The 18,551-nt window shown below is 38.9% G+C and overlaps 1 protein-coding gene across 1 annotated transcript in view; it reads right to left on the bottom strand.

The window, feature by feature from the left end:
• The window catches only part of TMTC4 (transmembrane and tetratricopeptide repeat containing 4), a gene marked incomplete at its 5' end in the record, with an annotated part of 27,304 nt that extends 11,641 nt beyond the window's left edge, over positions 1 to 15,663 (bottom strand). Inside the window, 6 exons of the mRNA XM_010154427.1 lie at positions 5,785 to 5,916; positions 6,001 to 6,172; positions 7,853 to 8,055; positions 8,839 to 9,000; positions 13,104 to 13,196; positions 15,566 to 15,663. Of these exons, the coding sequence (XP_010152729.1) occupies positions 5,785 to 5,916; positions 6,001 to 6,172; positions 7,853 to 8,055; positions 8,839 to 9,000; positions 13,104 to 13,196; positions 15,566 to 15,663 (860 nt within the window). The remainder of the gene's footprint in view (positions 1 to 5,784; positions 5,917 to 6,000; positions 6,173 to 7,852; positions 8,056 to 8,838; positions 9,001 to 13,103; positions 13,197 to 15,565) is intronic.
• Between the last annotated feature and the right edge of the window lie 2,888 nt (positions 15,664 to 18,551).

Genomic DNA, 18,551 nt, shown 5'->3' with positions numbered 1-18,551 from the left:
GTTTTTTCATGTACACAGAATCGTGCAGACTGCAGAAACCTGAGTGATATCAATTCTCTCAAGTCAAAACATCAAATGAAATATTAAGTGTACATGTACATTTTGTCAACTGAACTAAAAACATGTCCTATAGCCAATGAATACTGATAGCAAAAGTATTGAAATAAACTACCAGCATTTTTGATGGTGTGTTTCTTCTGTTCACAGATACAGCTTGCGTGTCAAAGGTAACGACACAATACGCCTGAAAATGAAGAGTTCCTTGTTGCATGTAGGTTTCCTAATTTCTCTTTAAGTGAAGTTGTAGCTTTCATTCCTCTTAATATGGTGGTGACAGAAGAAAGAGAAGAAAAGCTAAACCACAGATACCAAAGGAACCCCTCAGCTTACCATAAATACCTAGCCACAAAACCAGCTCTGCCACGGATTGTAACATTATAACGCAACATCCCGCTCTCAGGAACAGTCAGAAAAGGGTTTTCAGGCTCACACAGTCATTTGAGATGTGCAGGTGACGTTTGCCACGCAGCCATATCTCTCACTTCACTGGCCATGGCAGAGAGATGCCAAGATCAGCCTTTAGCTCTGCTCCCCCAAACCAGGCCTAAAATAACCATCTGCCCTCTGCTAAGCACAAGGCTGTTAGCCCCCTTCACTTCTCCTGTCACCCCCACCTGCACAACATGGGGACACAAGAACTTTCTACATACTGATGGGCGAGAAGAATCTGGCCTTTAAAAACGAGGAGCCAGCGTGATGTTCCAGATTTAATCTCTAGAGACATGGTTCTTCTGCCTTTGACAGATATTGTACGTGCCAGCCTGGGAGAGAGGATTTTCCTCTCCTGATTAAACATTGAAGAGCAGACATAGCATTTTATAACTAAATGATTAAAGATAGGTATGAACTGGGAATGATGTATTACATTATGCCCATGCTCCTTTATTAATCTTAAAGAGAGAATCACTTTACCGTAATAGGTCTAAAAGGGGCATTTCTCTGTGTTGCATAACAACACAGCATTCTCTGAAATCAGGTCAATTAGGTAAAAATACCTTAGGATAGAACCTAGTTGACCTCAACAGGCGTGCGTTGTTTGAAGCTAACATAACCAAGGCACCATAGCCTAGGCGAAGAATTGGCTCTGTGTGCCTGTTCACAATACCTTAATTTGCCTAAGAAGCCAGTGTAAGAAAGAAAAAGCAGTGTGTATTATTCTATGTTAGACACGCACAGTGCTTGAACTCTTATTTGTTTAAACGTGCACACACTTAAATAAGGAAGAGAGAAAAAAAATTAAATTGTCCTCTACAAAACCAAAATTCCTGTCAAACTGTGCCCCCACCCCCTCCCCAGGCAGTGTAGGAAGAAATTGAAATGTAGTATCATCTTCTAGGAAGTACACCCCCTCACAGTTGGAGCACTACTATTATCAACCATTTTATTCTCTCTTCCTAGCTGCTTATAATCACCTTTTCAGCAAATATGAACATTTGCTGAGAGGGATGGAAGCAAAGCACAGATGTCAAAATTTCTACAGGAACATGTAGATGCTTCTGTTCAACGCCAGCTTCTTTCATCAAACACTCTTCTCTCTCCTCTACTACTGACATTCTGTTTTCTAAATAATAAGAAAACAAAGCCTTTTTGATCTTCACATTTTGTCTGTGCAGCTAATGTTGTCTAAAGGTTCTTCTGCATGACTGTGCTTGCATACATGAAAAATTGACATCTAAAACAGTATCTGTGTGGCAAAACACTGTGGATAGCCCCTGTAAACACAGCCCACAGCACTTAAGGCAAATTTTGCAGCAGATACTCTCCTCTTAATATATAGCATAGAAAAGAATTCTCAATATCTAAAGGAAATGCTGTCTAGATCATCTTCGTAAATCCTTGTATGGCAGTAAATCTTGTCCTGTCACAAAGTGGTTTCACAAGACCTTTTAAGAAAGCGTAGAAAGTAATCTCACAAACTGTTGTACATTTTCAGTATTAGCATAGCTTGTTTTGACAAACTTGTGTCTATAAGAATTACAGTTTGCATAAAGCATCAAGTACAGAGTTACTACCTTGACTATGTCAAGGCAGACTGGTTAGTAACACATTCTGTTGTGAGTATCATAACTTCCTTGTTTACTGTTGCAGAAATTTGCCAATGAAATGGCTCTTAAAAATTGTATTAATTTATATCCTTTAAAGAAAAGTCTGTAACAAGGAGAATGTACAGATTACATAGAGAATATTAAAAATTTACAATCATTTAAATTCAGTTATTTCAAATCTAGGAAAAGAAAAATGGTGGCTATTTCCCATGTATTTAACAATGAAACTGCAGATTTTATTTAGATAATCAATTAGAGGAAGTAATCCAGAACTTTAAGAATCCAGAGATGTTTTTTAAACTGCCATGTCTTTACTAAGAGCCAATAAAAAAGTGACTTGGCACTTTCAACAGTAACTTATCACATGAAAAAAAAAAAAAAAAGCAGCAGTGAAATGAGCATTTTTGGGAATAAGGGAATAATCTTAAAAATTAAAAGAAACAATGTGCAATGACCTCAGGAGGTGAGGATTAATACAGCAGTGTCTAGAAATAGCAAACAGCAGTAGGACAAGGGCAAAATCTCACATAACCTTATGTATCCACATCTGCTCTAGTTGCCAGAAATTCTTTTACCATCAGTGGAGAGAAAGACACAGATCTAGGGTGCAGTGCCATGCTTCTGGCCTGTGTCACTCATTTAGTCAAAGGTGATGATGAACCACATGCTGGAAGGGACACCTTCTCCCCAGTTATAAAGGAGGCCTGGCTGACTCCCTCAGATGTAGGTGTCTCAAGCTACGGAGATAAATCCAAACCAGTAGTCTGATATGGTGAAACAATAGTTATGCTTTTATCACAGCCTGTAATTAGATATTTCAGTACTTCAGCAAAGCACTCCAGGATTAACTTGCAACATAACGACATCAAATGAAAAGATAACAGATTGAATCCAGTGAGCCTTTTAAACTGGTAGCACTGAAACATTACAAATTTATAAATTACATATAACAAATTATATGTAACATATAATCAATGTATCAGGAGAAAACAGTCTGTGTGACTGTTCAGAAAATTTGCTTTAGTAGAAGAAACACAGGCCCTGCTATAACTCATACTAGTGTATATCACCACTGAGCTCCAGGAATTAAGTCAAAAACTATATGGTATGAAAAAGTGTGGTAAGAGGAAATGGAATCAATATACAGTCACCTTCTGTTCAGCTGCCAAATGTATTCAAAGTGTACACTGTTTGAGCCTAACAACCTTTGAAACTAACTTAAGTGCACGACGATGCAAGTTCAAATGTGTGACATACTCCTGGACATGTCTAATAAAGATCAGTAACATCTTTCTCTCTCTTAAAAAAAAAAAAACCCAAAACCAAAACCCCAAGGAAAAAAAAAAAAACAAACAACAAAAGCCCAACAACATAATAATTAAATAAATAAATAGTAAGTCTGTATTGTGAAGTTTTAAAAAATGTCCAAATCTTTATAACTTCATCATGGTACCTGATTATTTCCAAAAAAATTTAAAATCACTGGGCCAAATTTCTCAAATTTGATCCTAAACTTCATCCTCTTGAGCCAGAGACATCCATCGCTGAAAGGGACTGTACCAGGCAATCTAATTTAATGCAGTTTCCACACCTCTATCTAAAGAGATGTTTAAAGAAGACAAGTCTTGAAATTAGAGAAGGCACTGCTGTAACTACTTGTTACTTAGAATTAAGGCAAGTTTACTCTACACTGCTCCCATACAGCCAATTCGGGATTGAAAAGAGCTATACCAAAAAACATGATCCAGGAGCTGCAGCTTTTGATGCTTGTTGGGAGACACCTGGAAATTCTGGGACTCTGCTGTGTAAGGGAAGTAAAGCATGACCACATTACACATACTAAAGATGTTCCAAGAACAACAAGAAAAAGCTATTATCTGCATTCTATCTTTTGGTCTGCATCAGCCTCCCACTGAAATAAACGGGCCACTGAAAGTCCAGTGGAGTAATTTTTAAAGGAATTCTGCAATTTCAAGACAACAACAGAAGATCAGAACAGAACCTAGATCCAATTTTTATATTTACCTTTGTCAAAATTGAATAAATATAGCTGAGTTCTTAAAGGAAAAAAGATTGGCACTCACACATGGACTCTAATGCTGTTGCTTAGAAAAGTTCCCTACTGCAGTGATTTCAAAGTTACTCCTTGAGCAAAATCGGAACGTGAGCCTACAAACCCCTCTCTGTTCACATTACCACGCTTTCCATTTGCGCAAGCTGTCACTAGCAGCAATACAGCCCAGGCGTGTCTACACGGCTCAGTGTTGACAAACACAAGCTCATTTTCCCTGTACACTCACTGGCTTTCAACTAGCTGAATTAGTTCAGTAGCTTGCACACAGCTTATCGGCTCAAGCACAGTGCTGTGCGAACATGGCTACACAGCTTCCCAGCCAGGCATGGCTTGTGTCCAAGAAGCTTGGAGCACAGGCAGAGTGTGGATCTGTCTAAAGCACTCTTACCATGGCAGATGGATGGAGTTACACACAAAGAAACTGTGTTTTGCATTTGCTCCGTTTATAGCATGCGCTTGTCATCCAGAAGACAAGATATACTGAGGTCATCATTAAAAAGAAGATGGTTGCCTACCACTGCCACACAATAAAATCCAACAGCTCTTTTTCTAGGGGTTGAAACCTGAGATTATTGAAAGACACCGCCGTGTTGTAAATATTGGCCATAAATGGTTTTTACAGCTCAATGTTGCATATCTGTATTCTAGTAGATGCTAGGTTTATCATTCTCTTTGCAAAACCGTGCATTCACAGGTTCCTTTTTAAACTCTGTGTCCTCATCTGTATTGTCCAGATAGCACTCTGGGTTACAGAAATCTAGTCCTTTAAAACATCAATGTGTTTTCGTCTGCAAGCTGCGCATTCCTATTCCTAGGCTCTTCAAAGAGAGTCTCTCTTAAAATTCAGATGACATCAGGGCTCTGTGGTATGCTCCAACATCATGCTCAGCGACCAAAGGAGCGCTGTGGAGGTCACCTCTTCCGGCAGGCTAGACTGAGTCTACTCTGCCAAACACTGGCGTTCAGCTCAGTGAAACACCCTATCCAGACCCACCCTCTTCCTTGTTCCCTCACTAGGCCTTGCAGGGAATAATACTGCTGTTTTCCTCAGTGCCCATGTCTGAAGACTCTAGCCCATTCAGCCACTGTAAAAGAGCAGAAGTGGGAGCAAAGATTTTGCCCCCACATCCTGTGGTTACACTGACGACATGCTGCTTTGTCCCATAGCTGCATTGCCCTTATATACCACTGGAAGGTACACAAACAGGATTCTAAAAACACAACGTAAGCATTATTCAGGTGAATGCATGGCTACAACTTATTTGATATTTTGTTGTAATGACTAGTAATCATACCCACAATTGTTTTAATGTATTTTATTAGCAGTACATCCAGTATGACTGGATGCCTTTCCTGAAGCATATTCCCCTGTCTCCCTCCCCTCCACACTCCCACCCCCAAGTTCTGAATTACAATATCGTAATTTGCACTGTCTGGTATTTTGACTGTGCTACCACTGTAATTTAGGTGTCTGACATGTCAGCGCCACATTCTTGCACCGAGCGAGACTGTGAATAATGTACCACAATGTATTAACTATGCAGAACACCTCCTCTATCCCAAATTTCTAAAAACTTAAAATAAAAGAGATTAACAGTGACTTACTTTTGCATTCAGAGGGCACACAGACAGTGCACTCCTAAAAAGCTGTTCTTCTGACCTCCACTGACTGCTGCGGAGTGCACAGCGCATTACATTTACCAACAAGATTCCAAGTACTGCCACAGCAAGAATTTTCTTAAGGAAAGAGGGACAAGTTAAGAAACAAACCATTCAATTGAAACACTTCATCATCAGCTTTACTGATAGTTTTGATGGTACCTTTTTCTTGGCTTGCTTACACAAAAGACTAAATCCGTATGTAAACAGAATACAATATCCAATGCTGGGGAGGTAGATGACTCTCTCTGCAACAACAAATCCTACTCGGAAGAACAGATTACTTGCAGGAAGAAAAGGGATAATAAGAAATCCAAGTCCCAGTGTAAGAATTCTGCAAACAAGAAACAGATTCTCAGATTAACCACAAATCTTAATAAAATTACCTTTCCCACTTAACATACAAATTTCATTTAAACACAGTAGAATGAAGGGTGTATGGAGCAGGGCATTCAACAGCAGCCTTTAAGAACTACTAACAAAACCAGATTAAATTTCAGTGAGGTTTTGACACTTCATTCCATCAGGTGCTTTTAAAATTCTAGCTATGATTTCCAGAAAAGCAACGTTCATGCTTCCAGGCAAGAAAATAGCCCCATTACACGTTAATTACATAATTCCTCTTTAAAATATAACAGCAGGATAAGTAATGGTAAAAGCTACCTGTCTATTTTTGGAAATAGTAAGACAGGGGAAAAATACAGGTCACCGACAAAGAAGAAACTCGGGCGCACATCCTACTGAGAGCGCTTTCTTTCCTAACAACAGCAGAAGCCATCATGGTTAACAACTGCAAAGTTAGTAACCTGCGCTCTTTCTACAGTCAGCAGAGAGGGACACTTCTTGAGGGCAGTTTTCTTCCCTGATTTAGGTTCCTGTGTTAGGATGAGTAATCCTTAGCAGGTAACTCTGCATGGACTATACACAGCTTACACAACTGACACTAGGTACCTTACTTTTACAGAGCTGACATAAGGGAGAAAGAACCCCAGGTCTGTGTCAGGTGTTTGTTATAAAGGCCACAGACATGGTAGTTTTCTACTCTAATTTCTTACAAATAAATCTCTATACTGTGATGTAGTTGTGTCCTCTTACTCTTCAGTCATCCCCAAGAGTCCTAGGCCTTCACCACAGTTTTTGTCATTACTTTTTACTAAAAAACTGTTCAGCAATATAGGCTTAGTGAGTGCATTTTTTCTAGGAAGTATGACACCGCTTGTTGTAAGAATATCACCGCCCTCCAAAATTATTTTATCTGTGCAAATGAGTATGGGAAGAGCAGAAAGGAAGGCAGGTGGGTTGTTAACATTTGAGGGGACAAGAGGGAAGAGATGAAATTACAGAATACCACATAAAAGAAAAAGAAACATTCAGCATTCTGAGCAACTGAATGACTGTGTTGTGATTGAGCTTTTGAAAATTTTTGAAGAACTGAGAAATTAATTATAATAAAACCCATGGGAACAGAACCTGAAAAGTTAAACATAAGCCCTTAGTGAGACAGAATAGTTTACAATAAATTTTTTAGTTCCTTTGGGTAAAGTGTTTCTTGGCAGATACTATGGGTCAGCAGTTTATTTTTTAACTGTATGGCCCTGGTCAGCATTTCTACCTCCTTTGAAGGCACATCTACTCTATCTTTCATTAGTAGAAGAAGATTAAAAGAGATGATGCCTTGTAAGAAGTAGAGGAAACAACATACATCATTTCCTACTCTGTTCTGAGCACATATTACTTTTTACTACCTACAGTGCTGAGGGTCTTAAAATGCCATTTCTGGAGAAAAATAAAGCATCCAACCATTCCTCCTCCTCCAACTCTGTTTCGCACTAGTCAGAAAACAGTGATGGGTCCAAATTGGGATAAAACTGTAATGACAGCTATAAATATTTATTTGAACTGCATTTGCTAGACACTGTTTCCACTGCATTGTTAAAATTACCAGTAGTGGATTTAACAAAATAATACTGTAGTCAAGTTAGCCAGGCATTTAAAATTCATCACTGTCTCTTACCTTCTCTTATGGCTGTCTTCTGAGCACAGAGCTTGGCATATCAGACCAATTAGGCAGAACCAAAGTGCTGCTAGTGCAATTATCCTCCAGTCACTGACGGATTTAATGAGGGGTATGCAGCCCATTGACCAATCAAAACACAGCCACCAGGGACACAACAGCAACCATGCATTCAACGAATAGTAGTAATTATAGTTTATAGCCTGTCAGTCAAAAAGAAAACAAACATTTATTTGATACTAAACTTTGGGAGGGGAGGGGAAGGGACACCCGAACTTTAGTTCTTGTCTCTGCTATCATTTCCCTTATCACAAAACATATCTTAGACAAGAAAAAGGCCTTAAATACTGTTAGACTACAAGTACTTACATATCCATTTATTTCACAGCTGTGAAATTACTTTTTTTTGAAACCTATCTTAGGTGGCTCTGCTATTTAGAGCACGTAAATACAATCCTGTGCTGTCCAACCAATATCCACATGTAAAAAAATTAATCTCCTGCAATAGGAGAAAATGTCGAAAGAGAGCACCCACTGTTTTTGCCCTTCATCTCCACCTCCAGAAAGAGCCTTAACGCAGTCAGAGACATAAAGCCAAGACATACTCCAAATGCACCAGACCAGAACTTTATGCTATATTCTTCAATTGTGAAAGAACAGATGAAAAATCAAGCACAGTATGTGGAAAAGGTATGAAACCCAGCAAAAGCTAAATACTTGCATGCACAGGAAAAATAGTGAGTAAATGGAAATGTACTTCAATGTGTGCAGTGCATGTTAACTTGAATGCAAAGAACACACAAGGTATACTATTTTAAAAAATTGCAGAAATCCATCACAGCAGCACAAGTGAAGGTGACTCATCACATATTTTTGAGACGTAAAGACTGCCCACTTCATTGTTTCTTTGAAGCACAGAAAATTCAGTTTGGTGACAAAGACAAATGTTCTGAGCTGGCCAGAAAAAAAGCAACTTCACTACTTACTCTCACAAACAGGCTGTCTGCAAATGAAGCTGGGTTGTCTACTTCAGTGAAAGCCGGTGGCCCCGTGCCCATAATCCTCCAGCGTATATAAAGTATACTGGCCCCTCCAGACATCAGAAGAGTTATCCTGAAAAGCAGCCCCTTTTTTAACAGCCCAACATTCTACATGAAAGAAACAAAGGAAAAACCATTCATACAAAAATCATTATTTTGTTCTCTTCAATACTACATTTGCATCCTTTTTGCCACTACCTCAGGAAGATGAGGCTATTCCTGTGCATTTTTGCTAGAAAGCTCTCAAACTTTACTATGCTTTCCTTGATTGATTGCAAAATAGCTTTTGCAAACATTCTCATTTCCTTCTCACTCAGAAAACTTTTTTATTCAGGAGGTCTCTCTTCTACAAATCCTCAGTAACTCTATAACTGATGTAATTTTATGCAGCCATTTCTGGTAGGGAATTTCAGCAGAATACAGCCCTTAGTATACGGCGTATCAAACTGATCTAGGTTTTCTTTTTTAAAATGGAAGGTGGTTACTTTGTGAACTTTGTTTTAAATAGCCATACCCCATTGACTGCTTATCACAGAAAGTTTTTGTCACTGAGGTCTCTTTAGAGGTGAAACTACAGGCAAACAAGAAATCTGAACTGTCAGAAACTGGGAGGAATTACAAACTGAATTAAAACTTTCACAATCGCTAACCATGATTAAAAAGCCAATGACAGAGAGACACCCAAATCACTTTGGTCAGGCTAAAATTACCCAAGATCTACAACAAATGGTGGTTTATCCACATGAACGCAGTTGATTTACATCACATACTTTATAATATACACCTTAGAGTCTAAAAAAGTCACTTCATATAAAACATGGAGAAGTGATGCCATAGGAGCTAAATTTAACAGATTTTCCATTTTTTCCTCCGTGAAGTATAACGCATCTTCTCCAAGCACACATCCATTTCATAAATTAAAAGAAAACCGCTGTATACTCTAGAGGTTCTTCAAGCTTCACCAGTGGAGAATGGAAACACAGTCATCAGCAACTATAACGACATGTCTGTCAGAGTTGAGATGCAAATCCAAGCTTCCAACACACTACCCAGCTAGCAAATGGTAACTCAGAAAGGAAATGAAGGGCGTAGCTTCTCTCTGACCCTCTACATTACAGGGCAGTAGGGCTGCCTTAGGGCTCTCTGAAACCTGATGGCTGAAATTATTCTACGCAGTCTCACAAGTCATTAGAGAAGCAGAAGATGGAAGATAAGAACTTCTCTGAAATGAGAGATCATTTGGGCCACTTCTCTTTTCATTCTACACATCTGAAGATGAAAGTGTCAGTAAACTATTGATTTTTATGTGGAAAAATTGACTGGATCCTGAAAAGTATGGACATGTGATCTCCAGTACTAGCCTTCCTTAAATCCTACCTTCCTCCCTTAGCCTGATACGCTTTTATTACCTTTAAAAACCTACCTGATAGTTATACATTATCAGTTCTGTGTTCTCCATGGGAGATACATCAATTATTATTACCTATTATTGTAATACCCTGATTAGCAAGCACCACCTTAATTATTTAGGAGATAAATATTACTTATTTCTGAAGATAAAACTAGTACTACTGAGCTTACTGCACAGACATCTAACAATGTCCTGGCTGAAGAAATTTATTTTCTAAAATGATGGAAAAGTTAAGTTTAAAAGCAATATTCAGAGGGGGTTTTAACATTTTTAGTTGTCAAGGGAGTCGTCATAAAATATTTAGCTGAATGCCTAGAGATAAAGAAGTTTGTAAGGTTGATTTTACGTAAGTTAGCCTTTGTGCTCACATGGTTACTTCCAACTTACACATTTCAGTAACCAAAGTCACTACAATGAGGATTACAGGAAAAACATTCCTAAAAAGTGATTTTGGAAGAGAATTGTGCTACGAAGGAAAACCATATAGTGACAATTTATAACCACCTTATGACAGATTAACTACACAAAACCTCTTAGCCCAGGATTCATTCCATTTAACAGTACATGCAGCCTCTTAAAGGCCAGATTTCACAAATCACCACAAAATCTCTTAGTAGGCAGAATTTTAGAAGTTGAAGAAGTGTTATGGTATCATGAAACTGAAACTTGTCTCAATTGAGAAGAAAATCCGCAAGTAAGAGAATTTAAGATCTGCCTTTCAACAAAATAAACCAAAACAAAATCTTACATACACTTCCATGAAAAGAGCAGAACAGATTTTTGTAGGTGCCAGGAGCTAAAATTAATTACTTCTATTAAAAGAAGAAGAAAAAGGCACATTTGATATTTTCTTCACCCAGACAGAACTGTTTAAAAGTCACTAAATGGAAGCATAACGCTTTGAGCTCTTCATGGTTAAAGAGCAAACCCCCAAAAAGGTTTGACATTGACACATTTCACAGAATCATAGAATGATGTGGTTTGAAAGGGGCCTTTAAATTCCAACTCCCTCTTGCCATGGATAGGGACATCTTTGAATCTCTCAGATTACTATCCATTACTGATTTTTCAGGTAGGCAGAATCACCTCCCTTGACCTGCTGGCCACGCTTCTTGTGATGCAGCCAAGGATATGGTTGGCTCTCTGGGCTGCAAGCGCACACTGCCAGCTCATGTCAAATTTTTCATCCACCAGTATTCCCCAGTTCTTCTCTGCAGGGCTGCTCTCAATCCATTCATCTGCCAGCCTGCACTGATGCTGGGAATTTCCCCGACCCATGTGCAGGACCTTGCACTTGGCCTTGGTGAACTTCATAATGTTCATATGGGCCCACCTCTCATTACGGTTTCCACTTGGACATTGAGCCACTGACTATAATGCTTTGGATGCAGACATCCAGCCAATTCCTTATTCATCTAACAGTCCTTCAGTCAAACCTATATCTCTCCGTTTCAGCTGCAAAAACGTTGTGGGAGACCATATCAAAGGCCTTAGTGAAATCCAGGTAGATGACATCAGCAGCTTTCCTCTTGTCTGCTCATGCAGTCACTGCACTGTAGAAGGCCACTAGATTAGTCAGGCATCATCTACCCTCGGTGAAGTCACGTTGGCTGTCTCTAATCACCTTCCTGACTGTCATCTGTTTTGACGTAACTTCAGGAGGATCTGCTTTATGATCTTACCAGGCCCTGATGTGAGGCTGACTGGCTACTTATTCCCAGGATTCTCCTTATTACCTTTTATTTCCATCACTTTAATTCTGAACTGGCTCTGCTTTAGTTCCCTACAGCTCTAGATTCTTTCCTTGTCACATGCTAGTTGACATTACTTTCATTATACAGCAAAATTCTCCAGCATTCATATTTTCTGCTTGGAATACTCCTGCACCTCTCAATTGTTCTTTGTCAATTCTACTGTTTCATTTCTACAGATTCCACTTTCACTGATCTCCCCTTGAAGCTAATCACTTTGCAAAAGCATTTAAAAGCCCCATAGGACTTGTACTACTAGAAACATGGACAAGACTTCTCTGCAGCTAAACCACTGATCGATGAAAAGTACAATGAATATTCCTTTGCCTTGCTGAACCTTGAAGAAGCAAATGTAGCTGCTGAACAGTGGTGATGTTGGTCTGCCTATCTGGCTGCTATCAATCATTCACCTGAGGCTGACTGTTTCTGTGATTTGCTTGTCAGTGCAAATACCAGGTGCCTGATTCCATTTGAGCCAGTATTAGATAAAGCGCTATCAACAAAAGTCAGAAATTCAACCCTTAGTGACTATCAGTGCTTACATATTTCTTCTTTTAAACTCCCAAGCTACTAGGAACCGTCTCCTGTTTGGTAATTTGTATTCTGAAAAACACAGTGTAATACTTTAGTGGGACTGGCAAAGCAGACATATGTTTTTCATACACTTCTTCAAATGTCGATCTATCTTATTTGAGAATCTGAATAAAACTCTCTCTCTTTACTCTGACCAAACCGTTAAACAACCATTTCGGACCTACAGCTACTGACCCTGGAGAAGTTGTTGCATCAAGCAGTCAGCTCTTCCACACCGTATTTTTAACACATTGTTCAGAGAAGTGTGGAAGTCACTATCCGGTGCAATTCTAATGCTATCACATTACTACTCACGTTGCTGCAAAGGTGTCATAGCACATTGCCTTAATTAGGCTGACCTAAAATACCTTTTTTTAAAAAATTCTCAACAACAAAACTGTCAGAAGTTTTATCTTTTTCTTTTAGTACATGACTGTGTGAATGGCCAGAATGAACAAAAACTCTTGAGGACTCACCTCCAATGACTTGTCCTTATGTAGTAACTTTTGAATAAGCTCCAAAACATTTAGCTTGTTAATCACTAGTGCATCAAACACTGCATTCAAACCCTAAGCAAGCAAGAGAAAAATAACAGCATTAAGATGGAACAGCTAACCACAAATAATTTTTAAAAAATACATTTTAAATTCCACTTCTGCTATGACTTGTTGTACATCTTCACTCTGATTCCAAACCAGTAGAGAGATAGGATGGTAGTAATGATGGCAGAATGGTAAACTGAGAACTTGAGCTCAGATGAGTAGAATATCATGTTACTATAATGGGGATTCTCCTGCTACATGGAATAACCCTTTGGAGAATACCATGTACCAGCAAACTGGATCCCATATGCATGGTCACAACAGTATTCTGCTCTCCATCTTCTTTCCCAAATGTTTCACAGCATAAATACTGCGGTCAAAAACATCTGTCAGTAAGGAGGAGTTTGTTTAAGATTTCCATTATTTTTTGCTTTGCAGCAGTATGTCTTGACAGAGAGAGGTTTCAGAAATACTATTTTGAAAGTGTGTATAAATTGTCACAGCAAAGAAAAGCTCAGAAGATTTAACAGAGGTATCAGGCTTGCTTTTCTTGCCATTTCAGCAATATACACAGTGGAAGTTGCTGAACAAAAAACCTCACAAAATTCTATGTGACACCAGCCACTACACATAAAACTAGAGCATATTCAATGCTTTGCAGGACTACACTAGCAGATACTACCCCCAAGCAACCAACCAAAATGTATCCCCAGGGGTAATTCTGTTGAGGTGACCAGCAAAATCCACCTTTAACATTTTTCCTTCAACGTTTCACCAATCACCAAACATGACAATAATCCTTGACTATTTTCCCTATATCCTAGTAACCTGGAAAAAAGACCGTAAAAATTGTATAGTTTGGGGCCACAAGTCTCTTTCTAACAGTCAGAGGGAGAAGACAGAAGATAGGTTAGACTGTGGCACGGTTCCATGTAGAAAGGCCACATGACAGTGGAAAGGCTTTTGGCTCACTTGGATGGAGACAGTAAGGCAAGAATCCTCCTGAAAAATACATTCAGCCTACAAGCAATCTTTTTAATGTGTGATTTATCCCTCTGACCTGTGCCCCTCAGCACTACAATAATATAATCGTCCTAGCAATGCAACAGCAAACAAATAAAAAAACCCATAACTAGTAACAGTTCTGTGTCTGCTAGCTCAAATAATTACTACATACCAGCAAAGAAAATAATCACACCATGTTTTAACATAATTCCTTATGTTTTCCTTACAGACACCTTTTAAAAATACATCACTCTACAAACATCTAGCCAAAAATAAACATAGAATCATGGAATGGTTGAGGTTGGAAGGGACCTTAAAGACCATCTAGTTCCAAGCCCCCTGCCATGGGCAGGGACACCTTCCACTAGACCAGGTTGCTCAAAGCCTCATCCAGCCTGGCCTTGAACACTTCCAGGGATGAGGCATCCACAGCTTCTCTGGGCAACCCGTTCCAGTGCTGTACCACCCTCTCCTGATGTCCAATCTAAATCTCTCCGCTTTCAGTTTAAAGTCTTTACCCCATGTCCTGTCACTACATGCCCTTGCAATGTCCTAAAGCAAGAATTTTTTTGTAATCCCTTCTCCCTTGTTTTCTAGGATGGACAAGAGGGTCCTTGCTGCAAAGAACCCTTCTGATTTTGTTGCTATATCTGTATGTCAGTTAAAGCTAGAAATCAGATTTATTTATAAAGACATATGGCTACATAAAAGGTAAAAATCACAGGTGTAGCATTTCAGGTGCCTTATTTGGTCACCCAAAACAGAACGTCTTCACTGAAGTAATACAAAGCAAGAGCACAATGAGCATGAGCAATAACTGTATTTGTTTGCACAGACAGATCCTTAAATAAGGGACAGAAGTAAGCGATTCAGTATTAGAAATGCATAAACATCGGCTCCACTTCAATTACACTGTTCACAAAAACAAGAGGGTAGAGCTTTTAAAAACACTCTCCTCCAATTATATCTTTGCTGATAAGCCTTCAATGAGTGGTTTGTAAGCTTGCTATCTCGAAAATTACATCCAAAACCAAGGCCTATGAACATGACACGCATTGAAACAAACACTGTAAAACTTTCAAACTTTTGCAAAAAAATTAACAGGTATATGCAACCTGCTTACAAAAGATAAAATGAAGAATTTCAATAGACTGGTAGGTACGTAATCTAAACAGATCTACCAGAATACTGCTTTGTGTCAACATTGTTCCCTTCTGTTGGACTGGATGATCTCTAAGGTCTTTTCCAACCCAGTGATTCTATGATTCTTCAGAAAACCAGTTAAAAAGGTGTGCATGCAATTAGCTGTGGAGAAGATTCATCTCTGTAGGTTTTACAACTGCACCTGACAGATGCTGAGGTCAAAATTCAGACAATAAGAGGATTCTTACCAGTATTGTAATTCCTTGTTCTTTGCACAGCATGGCTACTGCACCTAGAGTAACGCTCACCAGCACCCAGAATATAGAAAAATTATGTCCTTCCTTACCTGTCAAAATAAACCATGCCATAACATTAGGTTTATACATTTAAAGTTCAAGAGTTAAAGTTAGAAATCTAAATTAAAATTAGAATTTTAAAAATATACAGCGTATAATCGCACAATCTTTTCTATCAGTCACGATCTGGATACACAGACTTCAAAAGCATAGGGCATCTCCTGCAATATGCTGGCGTTTGTCCCTTTATTGCAGTCATTTTCTGCTCTCAGAGACATTAGAAATCCCCCTGTTTGCTAGATGGTTTAGCCAGATTAATTAGAATGGCAGAAGCTTCACATTGTTTCCACAATTCATCATCTGCAAAGGTTAATTCCCAGTATTTAGACACATCTATCATCCTTAGCTAGAACTCTATCATTACTGGCCTCTCTCTTCCAGGCTACCGTAAGAAGAAAATCTTTCTAATGGTTACACATGAAGTGTCACACACACAAACTGTTTCAACTGTAGTCTAATCTACAAAGGCACAACGAGCTGCTTCTCCAGGGCTGCTGCATTTAGCAAGTGCCTCACGCCATTTCATTAGCACTGCAATGGAATGCCATGGAGCTCAAAAATGTCAGCATCTGAGCAGAGAAGCAGTTAGTTCGGGCACTCAGGAAGCAGTTCTACAGCAGGGTGAGGAGCTCTGGGGTTAAGAGATCAAGAGTAACTACCGCGTCTACTCAAAGAAAGAGTCTTTAAAGACTGCACCATGTAGCTGGTGTTGGGTACTACAAGCAGGCATTTCTCAGATTAATATAACAATAAGCCCTACCTCAGCCAAGGTACTATCACACACACAGTACATGGGTACTTCACATAAAAACATATCTGTCACAACCTCTACTCCACAGGTGCAAGCAACAGAGGGAAGGTCTCTGTTCATTCAGAGGCAGTCTCTTGATTCAAGCAATGTAGGCTCTACAGGCATCACAAGAATCGATCTTTGACTTGGCACGTGAAAAAACAAAGTTGAACTCTACATTCATCGAGGGAATCCCTTTCCTGCTTTCCTTGATCTCCAGAGCAGTTCTCCCTACTGCTAATGAGGGTTTGACCCTCAGTACTTAAACAGAACTGCAATAATGGTTTATGGAAGGGGTAAATGGCAGAATTAAGATTAATTTCACCAGAAGTAGGCACCTACACCTAAGATAGTATACTATGCCTCCTTTCTAACTGGTTGAGAGAAGGAGACACCTTTAGGGATTAAGTTACCTAATTAGAGTTGTCCACCTTTCAGAGAAGCAGCTCTTCTCACTGATAGGATATAAAGGGAAACTAGTATGCTAGCTCAGATGCTGTCGGGTCAGATACAAACCGTAACCACAAGTGTGAAAAGGATCTGCTGACATTGGCCTCTGCTCTCACTCTGAAGCAGACTATTTCTTTTATGGCAGAGAGCAGAAGTTTGCATAAAAATATGTGGAAGAACAGGTTTTGAGGTTGCTCTAGCACTCCTTTCTGACCTAACACTTAAAGCTGCAACAGAGTGAATATCAAGATGTTGGAGATTCATCATTGCAATACCTAAGTAGGCATTTATTTCTTCTCCCTCCACTCCAAATTATGCCTCCACAGGTGAGATAAGACTTAACACTGAAGGTGCACGTGTTATAGTTAAAAGAAATTCTTCTGAATACATGGTCATACATCCCAACAGTATCAAAACAAAACATGGAAATACATAATGACTAAACTAAAGAAACAATGCAACTAAATAAAAAAATAACTGCAATGAAGAAACTCCATCTCACATCAGTTATACAGAAGAACAACTGAGGATTGCAATTCATGGAGGAAGGGGCTTCAAAAATAATTCTAAGAGTACTGCTAAGAATAAAAGGAATCTGTCCTAAACACATCCCCTGAAGGCACTCTTCAGACTCTATAAAACAGCAGACTGTTCAGCCAGTTCTTGAAATTCAGTTTTGATGTGTTTGGTGGGGGTTGTTTGGTATTTTGGTTTTGGAATTTTTTTTTTTTTTAATGTAGAAATAAATTGGCTGAGAGAATGCAAAGATGGAAGGCAAAATAATTGTCAGTGTTCACAAAATGATAATCAGTCATTTTTAGTAAGTGTAAAAGGGAGAGCAATGAACAAAGCCAATGAACTTCTCAGTTTACTTCTTCAGTTTACTGAAGTATACACTTCCTTCAACTGAGAGACAACTTCTTCCCAGAATCAAATTTTGGCGGAAAGAAGTCACAACTGAGCACTTCTCGGAGAAGCAGTATGCAGTACACAAACACAAACTTATCTTAACACAGAAGATAGTGGGGAGTATATATAGCAATAGACCAGCTGGCAATTCACAAATGCTTTGATGATTTGAAATGCAAGAGTAATAGGAAAAAAGGAACTAGGTCAAATGATCAAGGACAAGTTTAACACAGCACACGCATACAGAAACAAACTCCGAAAGGTCACATCAGAAAATAAGAAAAGGTAGTGTATATAAATAATAAAACCCACAGTTCCATAGATACATTAGTAAGAGAGGAGCAGCAAGGAAGGAGTGATTCCAATACTCAGTGGGAAAGAAAATGGACAATGCCAAGGAAACAGAAGAGTTCTGTGCCCTTTTGCTTCATTTTTTCACAGAGGTCAGCTGCAATCAGATGGCAAGCACAACATAAGTAGAAAGGGAGCAAGAACAAAAGCAAAACTAGTGAACTACAAGACACAGAATTTATAGAGAAATTAATCTGTTTTCAATTACAAAGGTTGGTTAAATTTATTCCAAGAGGTCCTACGTAACTCGGAGTAATCTCAATTGCTCACTCGGAGAGATCATGAAAAACATGAGAATCCAGTAATTCAAAATAAAATAAAACAATGACTATGTGCCTATTTTTAAAGAAAAGAGATACGAAAGGATAAGCTAAGTAA

Source organism: Eurypyga helias, unplaced genomic scaffold (genome assembly GCF_000690775.1).
Source record: "Eurypyga helias isolate BGI_N326 unplaced genomic scaffold, ASM69077v1 scaffold9476, whole genome shotgun sequence".
Taxonomy (NCBI): Eukaryota; Metazoa; Chordata; class Aves; order Eurypygiformes; family Eurypygidae; genus Eurypyga; species Eurypyga helias.
The sequence above is the reverse complement of the archived record's forward strand: the minus strand, read 5'-3'. Positions and strand labels throughout refer to the sequence as shown.